We start from the raw sequence: 17,734 nt of genomic DNA on the forward strand, positions 1-17,734 counted from the left end.
AGATACCAAAGCATTTCTTGACGAGAGAATGGAAGGTGGTTAATGGCTCAAGAATAAGTCTATCTTGGGTCTTCCCATGGGGGCTTGTGCCTAACTTAGCTCTCACATCACAATCTTTCCAAAGGCTGAAGGATAAATATGAAATGAAAAGTGAATAAAATAATCTGCATTTATTATGCATAAATATATTGTGAATAATTAGAGTGGCATCATATTATTTTGGTAAAACTTCTTTTGCAATAATGTTTACACAAGGTGCTTGGATTTGAGCTATTGATATACTCATAGGCGGATCCAGGGGGGGGGCACGTGCCCCCCCCAGACCCTCAAAAATATGCAAGATTTTTAATACGGTCCCATTATCATTGCATTCGTTTTGTATTGCGAGGTATCCTTGTGCCCCACCCAGAACAAAATCCTGGATATGGCCTTGCTTGTGCCCCTCCCAGAAAAAAATCCTGGATCCGCCCCTGGATATACTGAAATTAGATTTAAATGTGAAAGGATTTTCCATTCATCAATATCGGAAAAAGACATGCTCTCTACCTTAAGCAATGACTTTTATTTCATTTTAGTGTTTTTATTGAAAATATACTCAGCATTCACAGAACAACAGATTTGGGAAATCAAAACAAAATAGCTATTAGAATCTTCCTGAGAATGCTCGCGAGTAAAGCCCGTTCTACAGGCATATCTGCCGAATTTCTTTCTCAACCTGGATAGCCCCAGAAGTGCACCTTCGAGCACTTTTCCAGAGCTAGGTTTCCACCAGACACCCCTTTAAGATAAAAATAATAAGTAAATGATACGTGTCCATACCTCAGCTTTCTAAGATTTCAATGACAAGTATGTTCATTCAAACTAGATGTACAGGTAACTACCAAATGACATTTTTAAATTAAAATACTATATACTTGTATATAAAATACTAGTACTTGATTAAATAAACAACTCTTCTAGCAATGTTGTCACTTCATTTCGGGAATATAAGGATATGATTTTTATTACCGGTACATTGTTGATTTGTACTTCTACTCTAATGTAACCACTCGCAGTAGTATGTATAGCTGTTTCGTTATCAAATAGGTATGGTATTATTCAAAAGTATCTCAAGGAATTGAGCACTGCCACAGTATGATAATGGCTTCTCTACAGTCTTGAGTGGAGGGAAATTCAAAAAGTCCCCCATTCCTGAATTGCCGAGAAGACGGCTAATTGGGTGGGAGCTAAAGATCAAAGTATAGAAAAAATATCTGCTTGTATTGGCTTCAAAAAGTGCAATATTGTGAGTATTGCTTTTGCTGGACAGGCAAAGGAAGAACTTTTGATATTTAGGCCAAGCCACCATGAAGCCTTGGGTAGGAAACAACTGGCTCACTCAAGTACAGCATATGGAGTCCCATACATGCCCATATGCTCATTGGAATCTTAGTCAAGCGTGACTAATAAATAGAAGGTGTCCTTTAACCCTTTTGCACCGGACGTCGGGTGGAACCGACGGGCATTTTCATGCATAGAACACCTGATGTCAGGTATAGTTGTCACGAACTCTTCAACGCACACGACTGGATGTCAGGTATGGCTGTCGCGGGGGATGGGAAGCGACCGCAAAGGTTGCGATGGCCGGTGGTATTCAGGCCCAGCCTAAGACCCTTAGCGAGATCCTTGTGCCGCCTCCTAGGCAATTAAGCCCAACTCTCCCACTCATTTATGATCCTCCCCACTACAGGAATTTGCGGTAAAGTAGTTGAAACGGTCAAGGTTTTTTCAAAGAATAATTTGTTGCAAACTCAAATTTTTTATTCATTGGAAAGAATTCTTCGTTTTGTTCTGTACGCAGGAAAATTTAAAATGAAATTTTAGTGTTATTTTTTACAAACCTCTAATGTGAATGCCTTAATACATTGTTCTTCCACTAGGGATGAAAAATATGTGATGGGGAAATGCTGTCGTTTTATTGTCATTATCGCTCATGAATATTACAATCTGCATGCCTTTCTACATTACATAACCTAAATTTTACAATCTGTATGCCTTTCTAATTTACTTAACCTAAATTTTCTTATTTATTCATTTTCCCCTAAGTAATTACTAATACGCCGGTATTCTAAGGAAATTTAACTTGTATAGCCAATTCCATACCTACGTTGTATGCCCTATTGTTAGCTACTCATTCTGGGTGGAACATTTGCTCATCTGCCTGACGATGTCTCAGGTAACCTACGCGGAAAAACCAAACCTTCCACTCCCACAGCAATGTCTCATGTGCATTCATGCAGTCCAGGTGTTGAGCACTAATGAAATTTTCGCAGAATTTTTTGGTAGTCCTCTAGGATTCGCAAAGCAATCCTTCATACACAATTGAGTTAGTTCATTCAATGGTTTTCAGGCTTGCATTCCCTTTATTGCTGAATTCCTCTTCAACTTCTAAGAAACCTTTATCACAAAAAACCGATTTATTAGTCCTTATGCCAGTCCATATGAGAATATATTCCCTCCTCTCTAATTTCAGCTTAGGCTCCCGAGCAAGCAGTGTTCTCTTGGTAATCCAAAATTTTCCTTCAGAGAAAGGCGTGTTTTGATTCTCATTCTCGTTTCCTGTATAGGGCCCTTGTGGTCTTTTTTCTGTACTAATTTCATCTGTTTAAGACAAGTTATGTCAAAAAATTCTATACTTGACGACTCCATTTTGGAGTTACTCACCTAGAGTGATAGCGAGGATGATTTCTATCCAGATTCATAAGCATCTGAGCCAGAGACTTTGACTGTAATGCCATTGTTTAAGCAGGAACCATCTAGTGCATCATTAGACGATTCATCAGATGAAGGAGAAAGTACTGTCGCAAAATGGAGAAAGATTTTATCTGAAGGTATGAATTGGTTTTCTAGTGATTTTTTTCCAATCATTCACGAGTTTGATGCCACATCTTCCGATTGTAAGGCTGCAGTATCTGAAAATTCCCAAATTGGATTGTTTTTCAAAATTTATTCTCCAATGAAATGGTTGACATGATATCCAAAGAAACCAATCGTTTTTTAAGTATACGATTGAGCATTCTCCAGAGATTGTAGTGCCGTGCTTGAAAAATTGTAAAGACACATCTATAGAAGAAATACATACCTTGCTTGCAATTAATTTACCAATGCTGAGAACCAAGAAACTTACTCTGCACGAATACTGGTCCAGGGGCATGCAGACGAAAACTCCTATATTTGGTTATCGCATGAGCGGAAATAGGTATTTAATGGTATTAGAATGCTCCATCAGACAACGCTCTCCCAGATCAAGATCAACTTTTCAAAATTCGCCCTATTGTAGACCGGCTCCATGCAACATTTAGGTTGGGAAAATAATGACATCCAAACTTCAGTAAAAATAAAGTCCTAACTTAATTATTATAAATGCTAGAAATCTGTTTTAAATTCAACAATGCTTCAAACAATGTAGGTTATTTTTATCTAAGTGTAAATTCTCGAATATCATAATCAATAATTATTTATAAAAAACACAGGTAACGCAATAAGTAGACCATCGACTCCCACTAAGAAAGGGTTTGACGGTCGAGTAAGTGGCAGGGATAATGGCCGGGCACCCCGTGGAGTTGGGTTCCAAATCGGAGGGACGAGTGTACCCAGGCAACTCACACCCAAAAAAGAGCTCCGCACACAGAGGCTTAAAATATTCTCAAGCTACTCGTAGCGTGGAAACATTTTGCTTTCATAGGCCCCGGCAGGAAAGGGTTAAGCATTTATGAGTAATGATCTTATCTTTCAAATTCAAAAATGTATGCTAGTGGTCTCTTCCTTCCCATAGCATTGTGAAACATCCGTCAACATAACCATATATAGCACTTTCAAGTTACCATCAAACCACAATTCTAGTTCCTTTTTAACTTATGTAATAAATAATTATGACTGTACAGGTAAAAGCAAGACATAGTAGAGTAGCTCCATCTTTAGTTTAATGTCATCATTTACAAGTCAATGAAATCAAAGTAGTATCTCATTATTCAGTCCTTCCAATAATTATCAACGAGTGGTCTCTTCATACACCAAAGTACAAAATAATATGGCACAAACAAATACTTAGTAAAAATACTTAAATGATGCTTGTTCATAACTCAGTTTTCTAGGGTTTCAATGGAAAGTAAGACAATTCCAATTAGTTCCACAAACTGTACAAGTATCTACCATTTGAAACTTTTAAATTAGAATACTACTTAATTAAATGAACCACATTACAATAATTATTGCTAGATCCACAATTTTCTCTTATTTTTTAAATAAAAAATTCAGTTTTATTAACATTAATTAGGGACAGATCAGTAGAAAATACACAGAACCTAAGATTAAAAACAAAATTTCAATTTTCTATCTTTCAGAGATTATACACAACACACAGAATCAAACCTTGGTGAAGACTCATTCGTCAAAAAACACACACATACAAAATGTAGTAATTTAGCTTTATCAAGTTATGAATGTCAACAGAAACATTTGCTTGTCTAGCTGATCTTGAGTGAACTTGGAACAGTGCAAAAACAATGTTGAATGGAAAAAAGGGATATGGCTTGCATACCTGAACATCCAGGAGATCAAAAAATTCACCATACACTGTCACGTGTAAATACTTTCAAAAAAAATAAAACCTGTAAAAGAATGCACACATCTCCCGAGACAGCAGAACTTGAAAATAATTAATTACAGATTAACATGTGTGTGCATATATATCTATATAAAATTAACCAGATGATTATATATAAAGACATAAAAAAGAACACCACATATTAGTCAGATGATTGTCGCTATTGAGAATGGTGGGTATCCCAACTGAAACATCTAACAAATATCTTGTGTTTCTTTCTCTGTGTGTCTATATATAACCATCTCGCTATTCATTTAATCTAAGTGTCATTGCAAGAAGTATTTTCCACAAGACTATATATATATACACACACACAATGTAATACGCGTAATCTGTACGAAATATGAGTAGCCATTCACAAGCAATTGCAAATATTGTCAGTTTGGAAATAACACAAGCACTCAAAAGGTTACTTGATTCATTCCTAGATTTCACAGTGTATCTAATTTATAGCAACACAACATCACATTATCATCCATTACACTCAAATATTGAACATTAAGGAATTCATGCTGTACAGTTACTGGTAGATAAAATCACAGCTGAAACATAATAATACATCAATCATGGCTGAAGAATAATAGCTTGACCAGTACTTATGGACTAAAATTTTCATAATACATAAACAATTCCATGAAATAAATGACTAAAATACAAAACTCTTCTAAATGAAAATAATCAGTCAATGAAGTTGATGAGACATAAAAATCTATATCATGCTTACAAAATGAAGAGCAATGTGCTTACATAGGCAATAAAACCGATGACTTTGATCCCATTGCATGGTTACTGGGCTGAAAGCAACATCACAGTGTAGTACCAGTTGCCACAGCATGCATTGCCCATCATAAATGCACTGAACATGTTACCTTTTATTCCACATAAGCACAGCTTTTCTTTGGTGTTCATTAACAGTTTTCTTCAGAGACAGCATCCATTACACATCTGCACCAGTCCATCTGATATTTATCCAACCTCCAATGTCACTCTTTGATTCTGCTGAGAGGTGCTGCCAGATTGCGGCTGGGGAAAATGTGATAACTGTTTTTGAGCATGCTCATGTCCACCACTTACATCCTTTGCCCAGAAACAACAGCAACAGATATCTACATCAACTAACACTGATGGCAGTGCCTTAGGCTTCATTCATCCAAGGACACCTCAATTCATCAGGGGCCTTCCGTCCTTCAGAAGAATGTGCAAGCCAATTCCATCTGCCAGACACCAATTTCTCCAAAATGTGCCTGTACAACATATTTTCTCACATTCTTGATCCCTTTTGTTGAAGAACCTATAAACATGCACAATTCGATATAAATAACATACAATAATTAATGCAACAGGAAGTAGAAGTATGAAAAAATAAAACTAAAACACCCCTATTGTAAATTTCTTTTAAGTCTGACAGAAATTCTTATAAGAACTCTGCATTTCTTAGAATTCAATGAGAATGTTGCATGGGTCACATACCTTTCAGGTTTCTATACGGCAGGTGTTTAAGTCACCATACTTATGTTGGCAATTAACAAATCTCAAAAGAATTCTCATGACATTCTTTTGGAAATTATGTACTATCATTTGCAAAAGTCTTGCAACAAATCGAGCGGCGCCACTTTCGCTCCATTGTCGATTTCTGGCCACCATTAAGTTTATTTGATCACTATCTAGGTATGAATCTTCGTGGTAGCTCGGGAACGACTCACGAACGGGTCATCGTGACACGGGAGTGAGACGTAGGAAATCATTACCATGTTCAGTTGAGTAAACGAGCGTAGATGTTGTTAAGTCGTCGCGGCGTTTGAGATAATTTTTGTACCCGTAGTTGACTGGAGTAGATAATTGAAAATATTTACCCGTTAAAAGAGTGGGAACCTATGACGCCTGGCTTCCAATGGTAAACCCCATAAGGTCGGCTGGGGGCACGATTTCGCCATTAGGAACACGGAAATCAACTCGCTCGTAACCCTTTTTTTAGGGATTCAACGTCGTTCAGGAGACTTTATATTAAGTTGTTGAAATATTTGTTCGATATAGAAGAATTAATAAATGAAAAAAAATTAACTGGCAATTTTCCGGAAAAAAACACGACTCTGTCGTCTCCAACATATTTAATAATGATTGGCATTAAATAGTTCTTTACGTAGGTTGAAGCTGATAAAGACAGCTCCATAAGCTTTCTTCTGCATTAATTATCAATTTGTTAATTGGATAAATATATTTACACCGATGGAAATGTTTCTTCGGAAAAAAATGGAATTTTGATTGCAAAAAAAAATCGCTAGGCCTCATCGTTGCTAGCAGAATGTGTCTCTATTTTTACTGTGTACATATCTAGGAGAGGCTTAAATTTTTACGATAGCACTGACATATTTAGTGTTCACGTCGCATTAATCTTCTTTTTGTTATAATAATTATTTATTGTTTTGATTTTAATATTTCGGCCATTATTATATTATTAAGGACAACCGACTTAAAGAGTGACTTAAGTCGAACTTAAGAATTAATTAATAGTATGACTTGTCCCTACCCATGAATGCCTCCATTGGTAAGGTTTCCAATAACAACAACGGACAAAGATAAAATTGAAAGTCAATTTAAACCAATATTCGCCCTTTTTTAGGGAGGGAAATACTTTGCGCATATAATAGGGAGGTAAAATACTTTGCGCATAATTTAGCCGCTCCCTCAGCTCTTAACGCTGAATCGGGTGCTCCCGGGCCGTAGTTTTGGTCAGCTAATAGGCCCTGCACCTCGTCTTGCCCTACATCTTTATCGCAAATTTACCAGCCAGGGACGAGGAAGTAGGTTACCTGGAATAAAACTTGCAGGTCGTAAGTGATTCTCACGTACTTCCAAAATAGTGTAAATAGGGCCAATTTGTAGCACTATCGCATATACATGTTGATGCCACAATTTGCTTGAAGAAAGTACGCTCTAGAAAAATAGTTGATAAATACCTCATGATAAGCCTTTCCTATATTTAAAAATAAGCGCCGTGGTGCGTGCACGATTAAGGATTACCATTACATAGGTTATTCCTAGGATTGTACTTAGTAGATCAGCTAGTCTCACATTCAGTCCCTTTCCAACAAAATTACTGTATAAAAAAACACTCATTGTAGAATACTGAAGCCTAAAGTTTAAAAGTAAAATTCTTCACTTAATTTATATATTTTTCTATGTCTAATAAAAGTTTCCGTCACTGCCCATTTACGTAACGAAAAAGGGTAAAATTGTTCTGAAAAACTTTACTGGAGAAATTACCTTGGTAGGAAATGGCGACAAGTTGATGACAAATAGGCAGCATACTACATAGACGGACAGCATAATCGCTGCAAAATATCATTCATAATTTTCTTTTTAATCAGATAAAATTGATCTATTTAAGAAATTACGTATAATTATGGAACCTTAGATTTTTACGATAGTTCTCATTCCAAAGGTTTATAATGTTGAGCAGTTACGGACCTGTAAAGGAAACCATATACCACTAGGAATTACATTCACCAGTGATTCTGATTGGAGTTCCTTCAAGAAAACGCAATTGATTCGTCCTACCGCGCTAACTACGCATGATTCCCGTCGCACGGTCATTTAAATTAGAAATTGTTGCAAAAAATGCTCAAATTCAACAGCTAGTACCCTCTTAACATAAATTTCAAAAATAAAAACACTTAAAAATAAAATACGGCCGTGCGGAGGATAAAAAAAATTTTCGGCCACGGGAAGGACTTGAACACGAGCCCCTCCTACTATCAGCCCGAATGTTTATCCACTGAGCTATTTCTAACTCAAAGTCATCAAGCGGTAATTTTAATTATTTAATGTTATTGTAACACTGAGCTCCTCCTTGTGCTTCTCTTACGGCTTCTCACTTGAACGAATTTGATCAAAATAATCACTTTCTCGGTATGTTAGTCTTTTATTCGTTTATATGATTATAACTTGAGCACGGAGGGTTTCGCATACTCTATGTTTCGGCTGGTTAGTATATACAATAGGAATATAATGATGTTGTCGCCTGCGACTTCGGTATGGTATCGTCTTTTTAAGTTATTATTACTTGTTATTATGTTTCAAACTCGGTATTTGTATTTCTAATGAATCAAGCGTATATATTCATTACAAACAGAAATTCTGTTAGGATTTGCTTACGTCCTTCTTACTTGACTTGAAAGGTTTTATGAAATGAGCTGCAGTTCCACTGATGCCTTAAACATAAAACGTATTGCCAACAAACACATTTCCTAATACAATTTAACCTACTCAATGCAAGTAGATAATTCAATTAATAATGCTAAGTAAGTATCCTACATTATTCCGAATTCATCAGTGTATATGTAAATGATTGCATCTAAATAAGATAACTTAATCATCAACGACATAGCAGCTTTGAGTTATTATTCACATTCACACTAATTCAGCAGTAGAACATATTATCAAACAATACCTGTTGAAATCCGACAATCATTTAAAATGGGACTTTTAGCTGGAATTAAGTTTTTCTCGTCATACTTTGAATAAGTGGAAAGGAATACTTCTTTACCGATTGACGGACGTCGGAGAACTGTTATTACTTACGCAACAATTAATGCCGATCAGCTTAACTAATTCATATTTTACGTGTTTGCTCAGATATTTATATGATGAAACACTGGGAATTTTAAAGCTGCCTCTTATCATATGTCGTAGATATTGTATTAAAACATCAACCCGAGTCGATAGATGTAAACAAAAGTCTGCCATGTTCACAGTGAACGACTCGTGATTTACAGCTCTCTGAAAAGAGCTGAGATCACTCAAAAAGAGCCAAGCTACCAACTTTTTAAAATCTCTCCGAGGAATTACCTTCGATCTTTCCTACTGCATTAAATACTACAATGTGTTTGGGGGAATATCATGAACATTAATTTCACTTAAATGGAAGCAGTCAAATCCCGAGACTGAAAAGGATGACAAAATACCTCAACCACCCAATGACCCGTTCTCCATGCATTGAACCATGAAGACTAGTATTGGATTGTTGCATACACCCGAAAACCATACAATTTCCGGGCACAATCTTTGTGGAGCGAAAGTGGCGCCGCTCGATTTGTTGCAAGACTTTTGCAAATGATAGTACAACTCTTTGTTAATTAGTGTGCTGCTAGTTTCTGGTGCTTTAAGCAGGTATTTGACATAAATGGTCCAAGAAGCTGAGGCTTCTTTTTATGCGACTTGCTAGTACATTTATATATATATATTCAATGTTTTGCAGAAATTCGATGCAACGTAGCACATAATATGAATGTTCAAAAACACAGTCACTAAACATAGACACGAAAAAAAGAAGAAAACACTCACACGAAAAATAAAACTGAAAGACTTTCGCGGTTGTAGCCGCTTCATCAGTCAAGGAGAGATTGAGTGGGGAAGGAGTGTGTTGGAAAAAGGGGAAAGGTGGGGGGAAGAGGGGAGGGGTGTATTGGGGCGGGGCTAACTCAACAAGATACATTCAGACCAGGGTGCTTGTTGGCTTGCAAGCGCCATATGCATGCCCTCGAATTGGCATGCATATGGCGCTTGCAAGACTTATAAAACCTGTCTATTTCGAGTCTACAGGTTACTTAACCAATGGTAGTTGGATGTAGGCCATGAATATACACGATGTATACTACGATTGCATATGTTGCGGGTTATGGTTCACCTGGAAACACCTTGTTTAGTAGTTACGTTGCTAGGGATTCCTTTTATATGTTAATCCAATGGGATGACACAGATATTGAGGAATCACGTCATAGTTTCTTGATTGAAGCTTTCGCGGCTCATGATGATTAAAAATAAGTCACATACGGGCGTATGCCGCGTGTCGTGATGGAGAAAGCCCCGACGTTTCGCGACCGACTGCCAGTCACTTTTTCAAGGGAATAGTGTTAGTATTGGGTTTTTTTGCTGCCTTTTTATATTTCAGGTGGGAGGGGTGGGCGGAGGGTGTGGGGAGTTAGGACTGGAGGGGGAAGACAACGACATGTTGCGGATGACTGGGTTCCAGGTATTGCTGATTCTTAATCCGGTATCTCTATTGTAGTTGTTCTTGTTTTTCTTTATTTCTATGGCCTCGCGGATGAGTCTGGTTTTAAAATGTTTTATCCTCGCGATGACTCTTGATTTTTCGAAGTCGATCGCATGTCCGGTGGCTTCGTGCTCCGCTACGGCTGACTTTGAAGGGTAACCCAGTCGAATGGCCCGCTTGTGTTCTTCTATCCGAGTTTTGACTGCTCGTCCAGTTTCCCCGATGTATTTCATTCACTTCTTGTGGTTGTTCATTTAAATTTGCCATTAAATCAGATAATAAGAGTTCATTCTTAGAGTCCAGAACCAAGACCCAATTGGGGAGAACCGGACCAGTACCGATAACAAAAAAAAATTAAGAACCAACGTCCTTAGAAATAATGTATAGCTTTTGTTTCTGCAGAAAAAAAAGGTGGAAGGTGGTAGAACGATCCTGCCTCGGAAGACCTTTTATATCATCATTCTATCAATGAAGACATCAATCAAATATGCCCCTATCTTTTTTCTTTAGGGTAGCATCAGATAGTTAAGGAGGTTTGTCTACGTGATTTTTTTCTCTCTGTGCCTGTTGCTTGATAGCCCAATGAATGAAGTTTATCAAGGAGTGCAATGTTGAGAAAAAGTTGTCGAACACAAAATGGTATTTACCTGGATGCTGCATTGTGAGTGCCTCAGTAAATTGCAAAACAATTGGAGCACCAACACCATATTCTTGGTATTGAGTGTTCGGATTTTTTTTTTCGTGATAAGGCTGAAACCAGCAAATGTAGCCTAGATGCATTGGACCACACCAGAATTTATACCAAAAGCGAATAGGCTTACCCCGAATGAACTGTTTGCACCCGTGACGACCGAAATAGGTAACCACGGCCTCATCAAAGCTGAAGTATATTTCATTTAGTACAAATTTCATACATCTGTCATTCAGACGCTCAATTAAAGGTCGCAGCTTGGAAAACTTGTCCATGTGATTAACGTTAGAATTGTCAGCAAAATGCAAATTTGAAAATATTGTTTCAAATCGGTCATGTCTCATTGCACCACTAACTAGAGAATTATGCGAATCTTTTCTTTGCTCCCAAAACATGCATAATCTCGGAACAGAGACGTAACTACTCCTGAAAATTATTCCCAAAAATTACCGACAGTCAGTTCCAGGTTTGCACCCATACTTGCACCATATAAAATGGAATATTTGGTAATCATATCAATCACTTTAATATCCAGAAAGAGTTCTAACTATTCTGTAGGGGTTTTCATTTTCGTGATTTGTTCTTCTGAAACTCTACCTCCTACTGGCTGGGCAGTCATATCTGTACATATCATATGTGTTCTTCCATTTGCGCACAACTAAAAGGCTAAAAGTCCCTTTGTGAAGTCCTCTATAAAAGGTGAATGATCATGCGAATGATCATGCTGAATGATCACGTGATCATTCATGGGATCATGCGAGCAAAATAGAACATGTTCTACTTTTCACTGAATGATCATGCGCATGACAGTTCACAGGTGAATTTTTCTGTTATACACAGCGAATCATTTAATTCACATGATCATTCAGCATGATCGTTTACTGTGTATAGTGGACTTTAGATACGGAGAGGGAAAGGAATAAGCCATTACCCGGGAAAAACCCTCTAGTCGCCGAAACGGCAGGAGTGGGGCAAGAATGGAGGAGCATGTGGGGTGACTCGTATGTTTTCATCTCTCTGTTCATAATTGATCTGTTGGATATCGATGTATTTATTCTTTCACTGAAATGGAAACTGATTATCCAAGACATAGCATAGTTTCCCTCAATCACATAAAATCTAATTGCTTACTTGATTTAAATTAAAGTGAATATTTCAGTATGCCTGCATGCACGCATGATAGTAGTGGATTTGCCTAGTGTTCCAAAATTTTATTCTCAAGGCACTGTAGGTTAACTATAACTGAAGATGCAGGGAAAAATTTACAACATTTGGGTGTAATGGCAAATAGTTATTAATGTAACATTCAAGATGGTCTCAGAAAAACTGCCTAGAAAAAAATACAGTAAATTCCGGTTATTACGCGCCTCACTTTACCGTGGTTTCGGATATACCGCGGGTCTCACCATGTCCCCCGAGATGATTGATTACATTGACCTTTTTTTTGAGGTAGGTAACTTTGTGGCGAATTTTATCTCGGCGTGACTACCGACGCGTCGCAACGGCGCTACTTCAAGCGACTGTATTAACGCGGTTGGCGACGTATTCCATACATTGTTTCGTAGCCATAAAAAAAACTCGGTAATTCCTGATTGGCCATTGTGTCTTGTGAACTCGAGCTGAAAAGTGTGTTGCACGGCTATAATAATTTTCGAGATTCTGGGAGATTGAGATAATTCTCATTCGTACGTTCACACCGCGGCGCTCAAACCAAGGTAGGTACTCAATGCCCACAGGCTTCGAGCATTTAATGATGAATGAGCTGTTTCACCTTTGCCTAAGGCTTAATATGAATATGAAAATTACTTTTTTACGAAAATTTTCATTGATTTTAGGGTTAAAACAATGTCTGCCAAAAGGAAAACTTATACAATTAAAGAAAAGTTGGGCATAATCGACAGAGTGAAACGCTGTGTCATCACTTCTATATATCATTAGAGTGAAATTTATACTTCATTAAAAAATTGATGACATATATTTAAATCTATATTAATTTTATTAACCACAGCAAAATGATAATTGTCTAATCCTTGAAGAACTTTCCCCCACACTTAATTTATGATAAAAAATTAGCTTGATAATCAAATGCTTGCATGAGCATCATCTGCCATTAATGGGCTTTTGGAGCACCTCAACTCTATTGACAGGGAGCATTAACATGGCTTATCACATTACTCACACACAAGATTTTTCCGGCATGCCACAGGTTGCCATTGTGTTCTCGCTCCATCAACATAAACTAATTTCATAAAACTAGGAAAATAGTAAAAATAATACATATATATCAAGCAGTGTCAAATATGTGCTCCATGGATAATAAAATTCTGATTAGAACAGTGAAAAAATAGGAACTACCTCCTTCTATCAAGCAAATTCAGGTGGTGAAATAGTGAGCTTCAACGCCTCGGGCCCTTTGAAATTGTTCTATGGCATGCAATGACATTGAAGAATAATTAAAATGTATGCCTGCATGTTTGTAGTACTCATTGTTTGAGAAAATATTGACAGTGATCGCGTCATTTTCAGAAGATGGATAGAAAGTAACTGTAATTCCTCTAATTACTTATTGAAAGATTAAATAGTAATTATTTCATTTTTTAGTACTTTTCCCATTACTACTGATTGGCAACCATGAAATACATGCACCGGAATTTCAAATGTCAGGTATCTACGCATGCCTTCTGAACCCTAAACAATAATATATTTCACCATGACTTTCAACAGTGTTAATGGAGAGTAATATTTACCTTGGCCCTGTCCGTTGGTTCTGCCTCTCGCTCTTTATTGGCATTCCGGGGTCCATATTCACGGGAAACGACACAGAGAAACTCAGCATGGTCTTCATTGCCATAATTATATTGTGAACCAATATTTATCAGCTACGGAAAATAAAAAAATCGTGATTAACAGCTACGGTAGTAAGTAGTATAAAAAAATAATAGCGATATTACGATTTCCAAAAATAATTTTAACAGCCGATACCAAAGAGAGAAATTATTTATTCGATGACTGAATTCTGGTCTCCAACACATGGATAAATGCAGATAAAATCATCTTACAGTTGTCGTAAGCCAAATTAACTACAACAGTAACGCTTTTATTTACAGATAGATAATTAGAACTACTTAATTAAAACAATTAATCTAAAGGCAAAGAAATAAGACTAATAAACTAATTCAAGTATCAAGTTTACGATGATAACGCATTCTGTAGTGGATGAGTTACAGGGAAAAGCTTGCCTGTTCAAATTTCCATCCGTCGGACATAGTCGACACCATCTGAGTTAACTCGTCTTCGTGGCACTGAATAACTCTATAAACATGCTTCTTCGATTCTCTAAAGGGTACTGAATCTCTTTGGCATATTCTATCTTTAACGAGTCTTATTAACTCTGTAATGTTATAAAACTCAGCTTCTTCCAAGATACCTGATGAAAAGAAAACAATAGGTATAGGTTAATATCAACGAAAGACCTTATCAAAGACTTTTAGAAGAAAATTGTACAAACCCTCTTCAGCAAGATCTCGATTGATGACAAGTTTGCCATGTCTCAAGTAATTAAGAACAGGACTGAAGTAGGTTGGATCACGATCAATTAGATAAGCTCCAGTGTTGTCCTGAAAAGCAGCAGTACTCGTAAAGCTTAACCAGGCAATTTCATCCGACAGTTCCCCAACGAAATTGTTACAAGAGAATAAATATGCTGAGCGAGATAAAAGTATCCTAACTGAAGTAGCATATTTACCAAGTCATAGTGATATTCCCTTTACTCACTCTGTCTGAAATTAAATCTGAATCCTCTTGACAGAGCCGAAACAAAAACGAATTTGGATCTCTACATAATGTTGTCTTGGTGGTTAAAAAATATGTGCCACCGACATTTAACCTCACCCAAAGATTGCTACTTCTATTAGGTCCATTGTTTTCCTTAGCTTCATGAGAATTCGCTTCACCTGCTGAAGCCATGTTCTTGTGTTGATCCCGAGTGTGGCCAGACATAAATTAAAACTAATTATGTAATTTCATATGATTTACCATTTTAATTATTTCTGTTACAAATGAAAATTTCTCAATTATTAAACACTTTAGGGTGAGTGAATAATTTAAGAAAAATGTGAGTGGGGAAGTGGGTTTGAGATTTTTTACCACTATCGCCATCTTCTGCCGATTCGACTTCCTATCGCAAGGCAGTATTGGTCGTGTCAAAGTTTTAACGTAAATGATAGCATGCCGGTGAGAATTGATGTAGTTCCTCCTCCTCCTGCTAATTCTCGACAACCAGGCGTAGCTGGGTCTCTTCTGTATAATGGTTCAAAATTTCAGGGCCATCAAAAGTCTAAAGGAAACAGTTACGAAGTAGAGGTTGTTCTCCAGGTTAGTAGGCAAGCACCATTAAGGGGCTTTAAACGAATTGCGTAGCAGATTTTGGTTGACTCAGTTGGTCTGAATGACAAGTTTTTTGTTGCTGTTATTTGCCTAACTTCTTCGGAGTGTTAGTGTGGCAAACAATTATTTTTCGCACAAGATGACCTGGGGTGACATTACTTAGTAACCAGTCTTAATTGTACCAGAGGAAGGTTCCACCTCTTCGTGTATCTCATTGTGTTTGTTTCTTCTTTCAGCATGTCGACGAAGAAAACTCCTACCTCTGTGGCTATTTAAAAATCAAGGGGCTCACAGAGGATTTTCCAACTATGACAACTTTCTTTGACGGTGAAATCATCAGCAAGAAATACCCCTTTCTCACAAGAAAATGGGATGCAGACGAAGACGTGGATAAAAAACACTGGGTATTCGATTTTTTCCTGTTACTCTGAATGTATACCATGATGTTCTCGCAACCGATAAAACTTATGCCTCATTTGTTTTCTTTCACACAGAGTAAATTCATGTCGTTTTATCAGTATGCGAAGACTTTCAACTCTGATATCTTTGATTACGATGACTTGAAAAGTACAGATTATGTATTTATGAGGTGGAAGGAGCATTTTCTAGTTCCGGATCATACCATCAAAGATATAAACGGTGCCTCCTTTGCTGGATTCTATTACATTTGTTTCCATAAGTCTGCTGCTACCATAGAAGGATATTATTATCATCGTAGCTCGGAATGGTGAGTCTCATTTTTATAGCATACATTTGACCAATAAAATTATTTGCATTTGTATCTACAATGTAAGTAATTTCTTTGTTTTTACATTTCAGGTACCAATCTTTAACTCTAACTCATGTTCCAGAGCATAGTATTCAGATTTATGAATTTAGGTGAAATTAAACTCGGGGTCGGGTTGACCATCTGTTTGTGGCAATAGAAGTAAGTGATATGGAGCACATGCAGCCAAGAACGTGTGTAGACTGTGCCATTCTGTGCTCCGATGTCCCGACTCCCAGACTAAATCTCTGCTTATCTGGCCCCTTCTGCTAGGACTCGTGAGAATAAGGATGACAACTTGTAAATTGCAAAAAAGCCTTGCTTAAAAATGTGATTGTAAGTTGAAGGCTACAAGGCTTCACTTTTGGCATACTTGTCATAGTGCACTTTAATCTGGTCAGTGTGAATGATTTGAGGGATTTGTGTGTCTTTGGTGAGATTGTAAAGTGTGTAGTTGTGTGGGCTAAGGAACCTTTTTTGTTTTTATTGCGTACATTTCCTGGTTTTACTAGCGATGTGATCTTTTTGGGATTTTCAGTATTAACAAAAAATCCATGTTAACGATTTTAATTCAAATGAATGAAATTGCGTTGTGAACGTCATGGTTTTTTGCTGAAATATTCTAATCGGACTATGGATAAATGGAAGTCATTTGTGAACCCACTGGGATATCAAATGAACGGGAATTTTTGTCATATTGGCAAGCAGCAAACGATTGTAACTGTTGAAAGTGGATGGAGATTTTTTTTAGCAATATGGAGCAGATTTGCGGATAAATTAAATGTGTGACCGATCTAATTACGTTCTTGTTGTTGAAGGTTTTGCTGTAACTACAACATGCTTGTAAAGAGTGTACCAATATAATGTAAGCTGATGAATGGTTATGATTGTTAAGTTTACTCTTTGTCATTAAAATCTTGTATAATCATTAGAAATCATTCTTTTTTTGGGATGAGATAGTAGAGTACATTTTGGATTTCAATCGTAATTATTGATTATTTTTCAATGATAATAATTTATTACTAATATTTATTTTTAATGTCGTTATATCACCATTATAAGTTAGCCATCATGTGATGGTTTTGTCTTTGCTATGCAATCTGCTGGCCTATTCACAGTGATGTATTTCTTCTGATTTTAACCCTCAATAACCGTTCCTACGTATAAAATTTTGGGCTGTCCCTTGCCCACCTT

The 17,734-nt window shown here is 37.0% G+C and overlaps 2 protein-coding genes across 2 annotated transcripts; one reads left to right on the forward strand and one right to left on the reverse strand.

Annotated features, from left to right (window-relative positions):
* Positions 1-3,944: 3,944 nt before the first annotated feature.
* LOC124160369 (BTB/POZ domain-containing protein KCTD5) lies at positions 3,945-15,357 on the reverse strand. The gene is made up of 5 exons (XM_046536211.1): positions 15,163-15,357; positions 14,897-15,005; positions 14,628-14,815; positions 14,136-14,267; positions 3,945-5,936 (listed from the first exon to the last, which is right to left on the reverse strand). The coding sequence occupies exons 1-5, from the start codon at positions 15,352-15,354 to the stop codon at positions 5,907-5,909; spliced, it is 651 nt and encodes a 216-aa protein (XP_046392167.1). The 5' UTR covers positions 15,355-15,357; the 3' UTR covers positions 3,945-5,906.
* A 189-nt stretch (positions 15,358-15,546) lies between these two features.
* Positions 15,547-17,475, forward strand: LOC124160380 (glucose-induced degradation protein 4 homolog). Its single transcript, XM_046536218.1, has 4 exons — positions 15,547-15,762; positions 16,011-16,178; positions 16,269-16,501; positions 16,594-17,475. The coding sequence occupies exons 1-4, from the start codon at positions 15,616-15,618 to the stop codon at positions 16,655-16,657; spliced, it is 612 nt and encodes a 203-aa protein (XP_046392174.1). The 5' UTR covers positions 15,547-15,615; the 3' UTR covers positions 16,658-17,475.
* Positions 17,476-17,734: the final 259 nt, after the last annotated feature.

The sequence above is a fragment of the Ischnura elegans genome, chromosome 1 (assembly GCF_921293095.1).
Source record: "Ischnura elegans chromosome 1, ioIscEleg1.1, whole genome shotgun sequence".
Taxonomy (NCBI): Eukaryota; Metazoa; Arthropoda; class Insecta; order Odonata; family Coenagrionidae; genus Ischnura; species Ischnura elegans.

Excerpts from the sequence above, each read along its gene's own strand:
- LOC124160369 (XM_046536211.1), bottom strand. The coding sequence starts at position 15,354 with ATGGCTTCAGCAGGTGAAGCGAATTCTCATGAAGCTAAGGAAAACAAT. Across the intron at positions 14,268-14,627 it reads ACGGATGGAAATTTGAACAG|CTGATAAATATTGGTTCACA; the intron begins GCAAGCTTTTCC and ends TATTTTCCGTAG. Across the intron at positions 5,937-14,135 it reads AACCAACGGACAGGGCCAAG|GTTCTTCAACAAAAGGGATC; the intron begins GTAAATATTACT and ends GCATGTTTATAG.
- LOC124160380 (XM_046536218.1), top strand. The coding sequence starts at position 15,616 with ATGCCGGTGAGAATTGATGTAGTTCCTCCTCCTCCTGCTAATTCTCGA. Across the intron at positions 16,179-16,268 it reads ACGTGGATAAAAAACACTGG|AGTAAATTCATGTCGTTTTA; the intron begins GTATTCGATTTT and ends TCTTTCACACAG. Across the intron at positions 16,502-16,593 it reads TATCATCGTAGCTCGGAATG|GTACCAATCTTTAACTCTAA; the intron begins GTGAGTCTCATT and ends TTTACATTTCAG.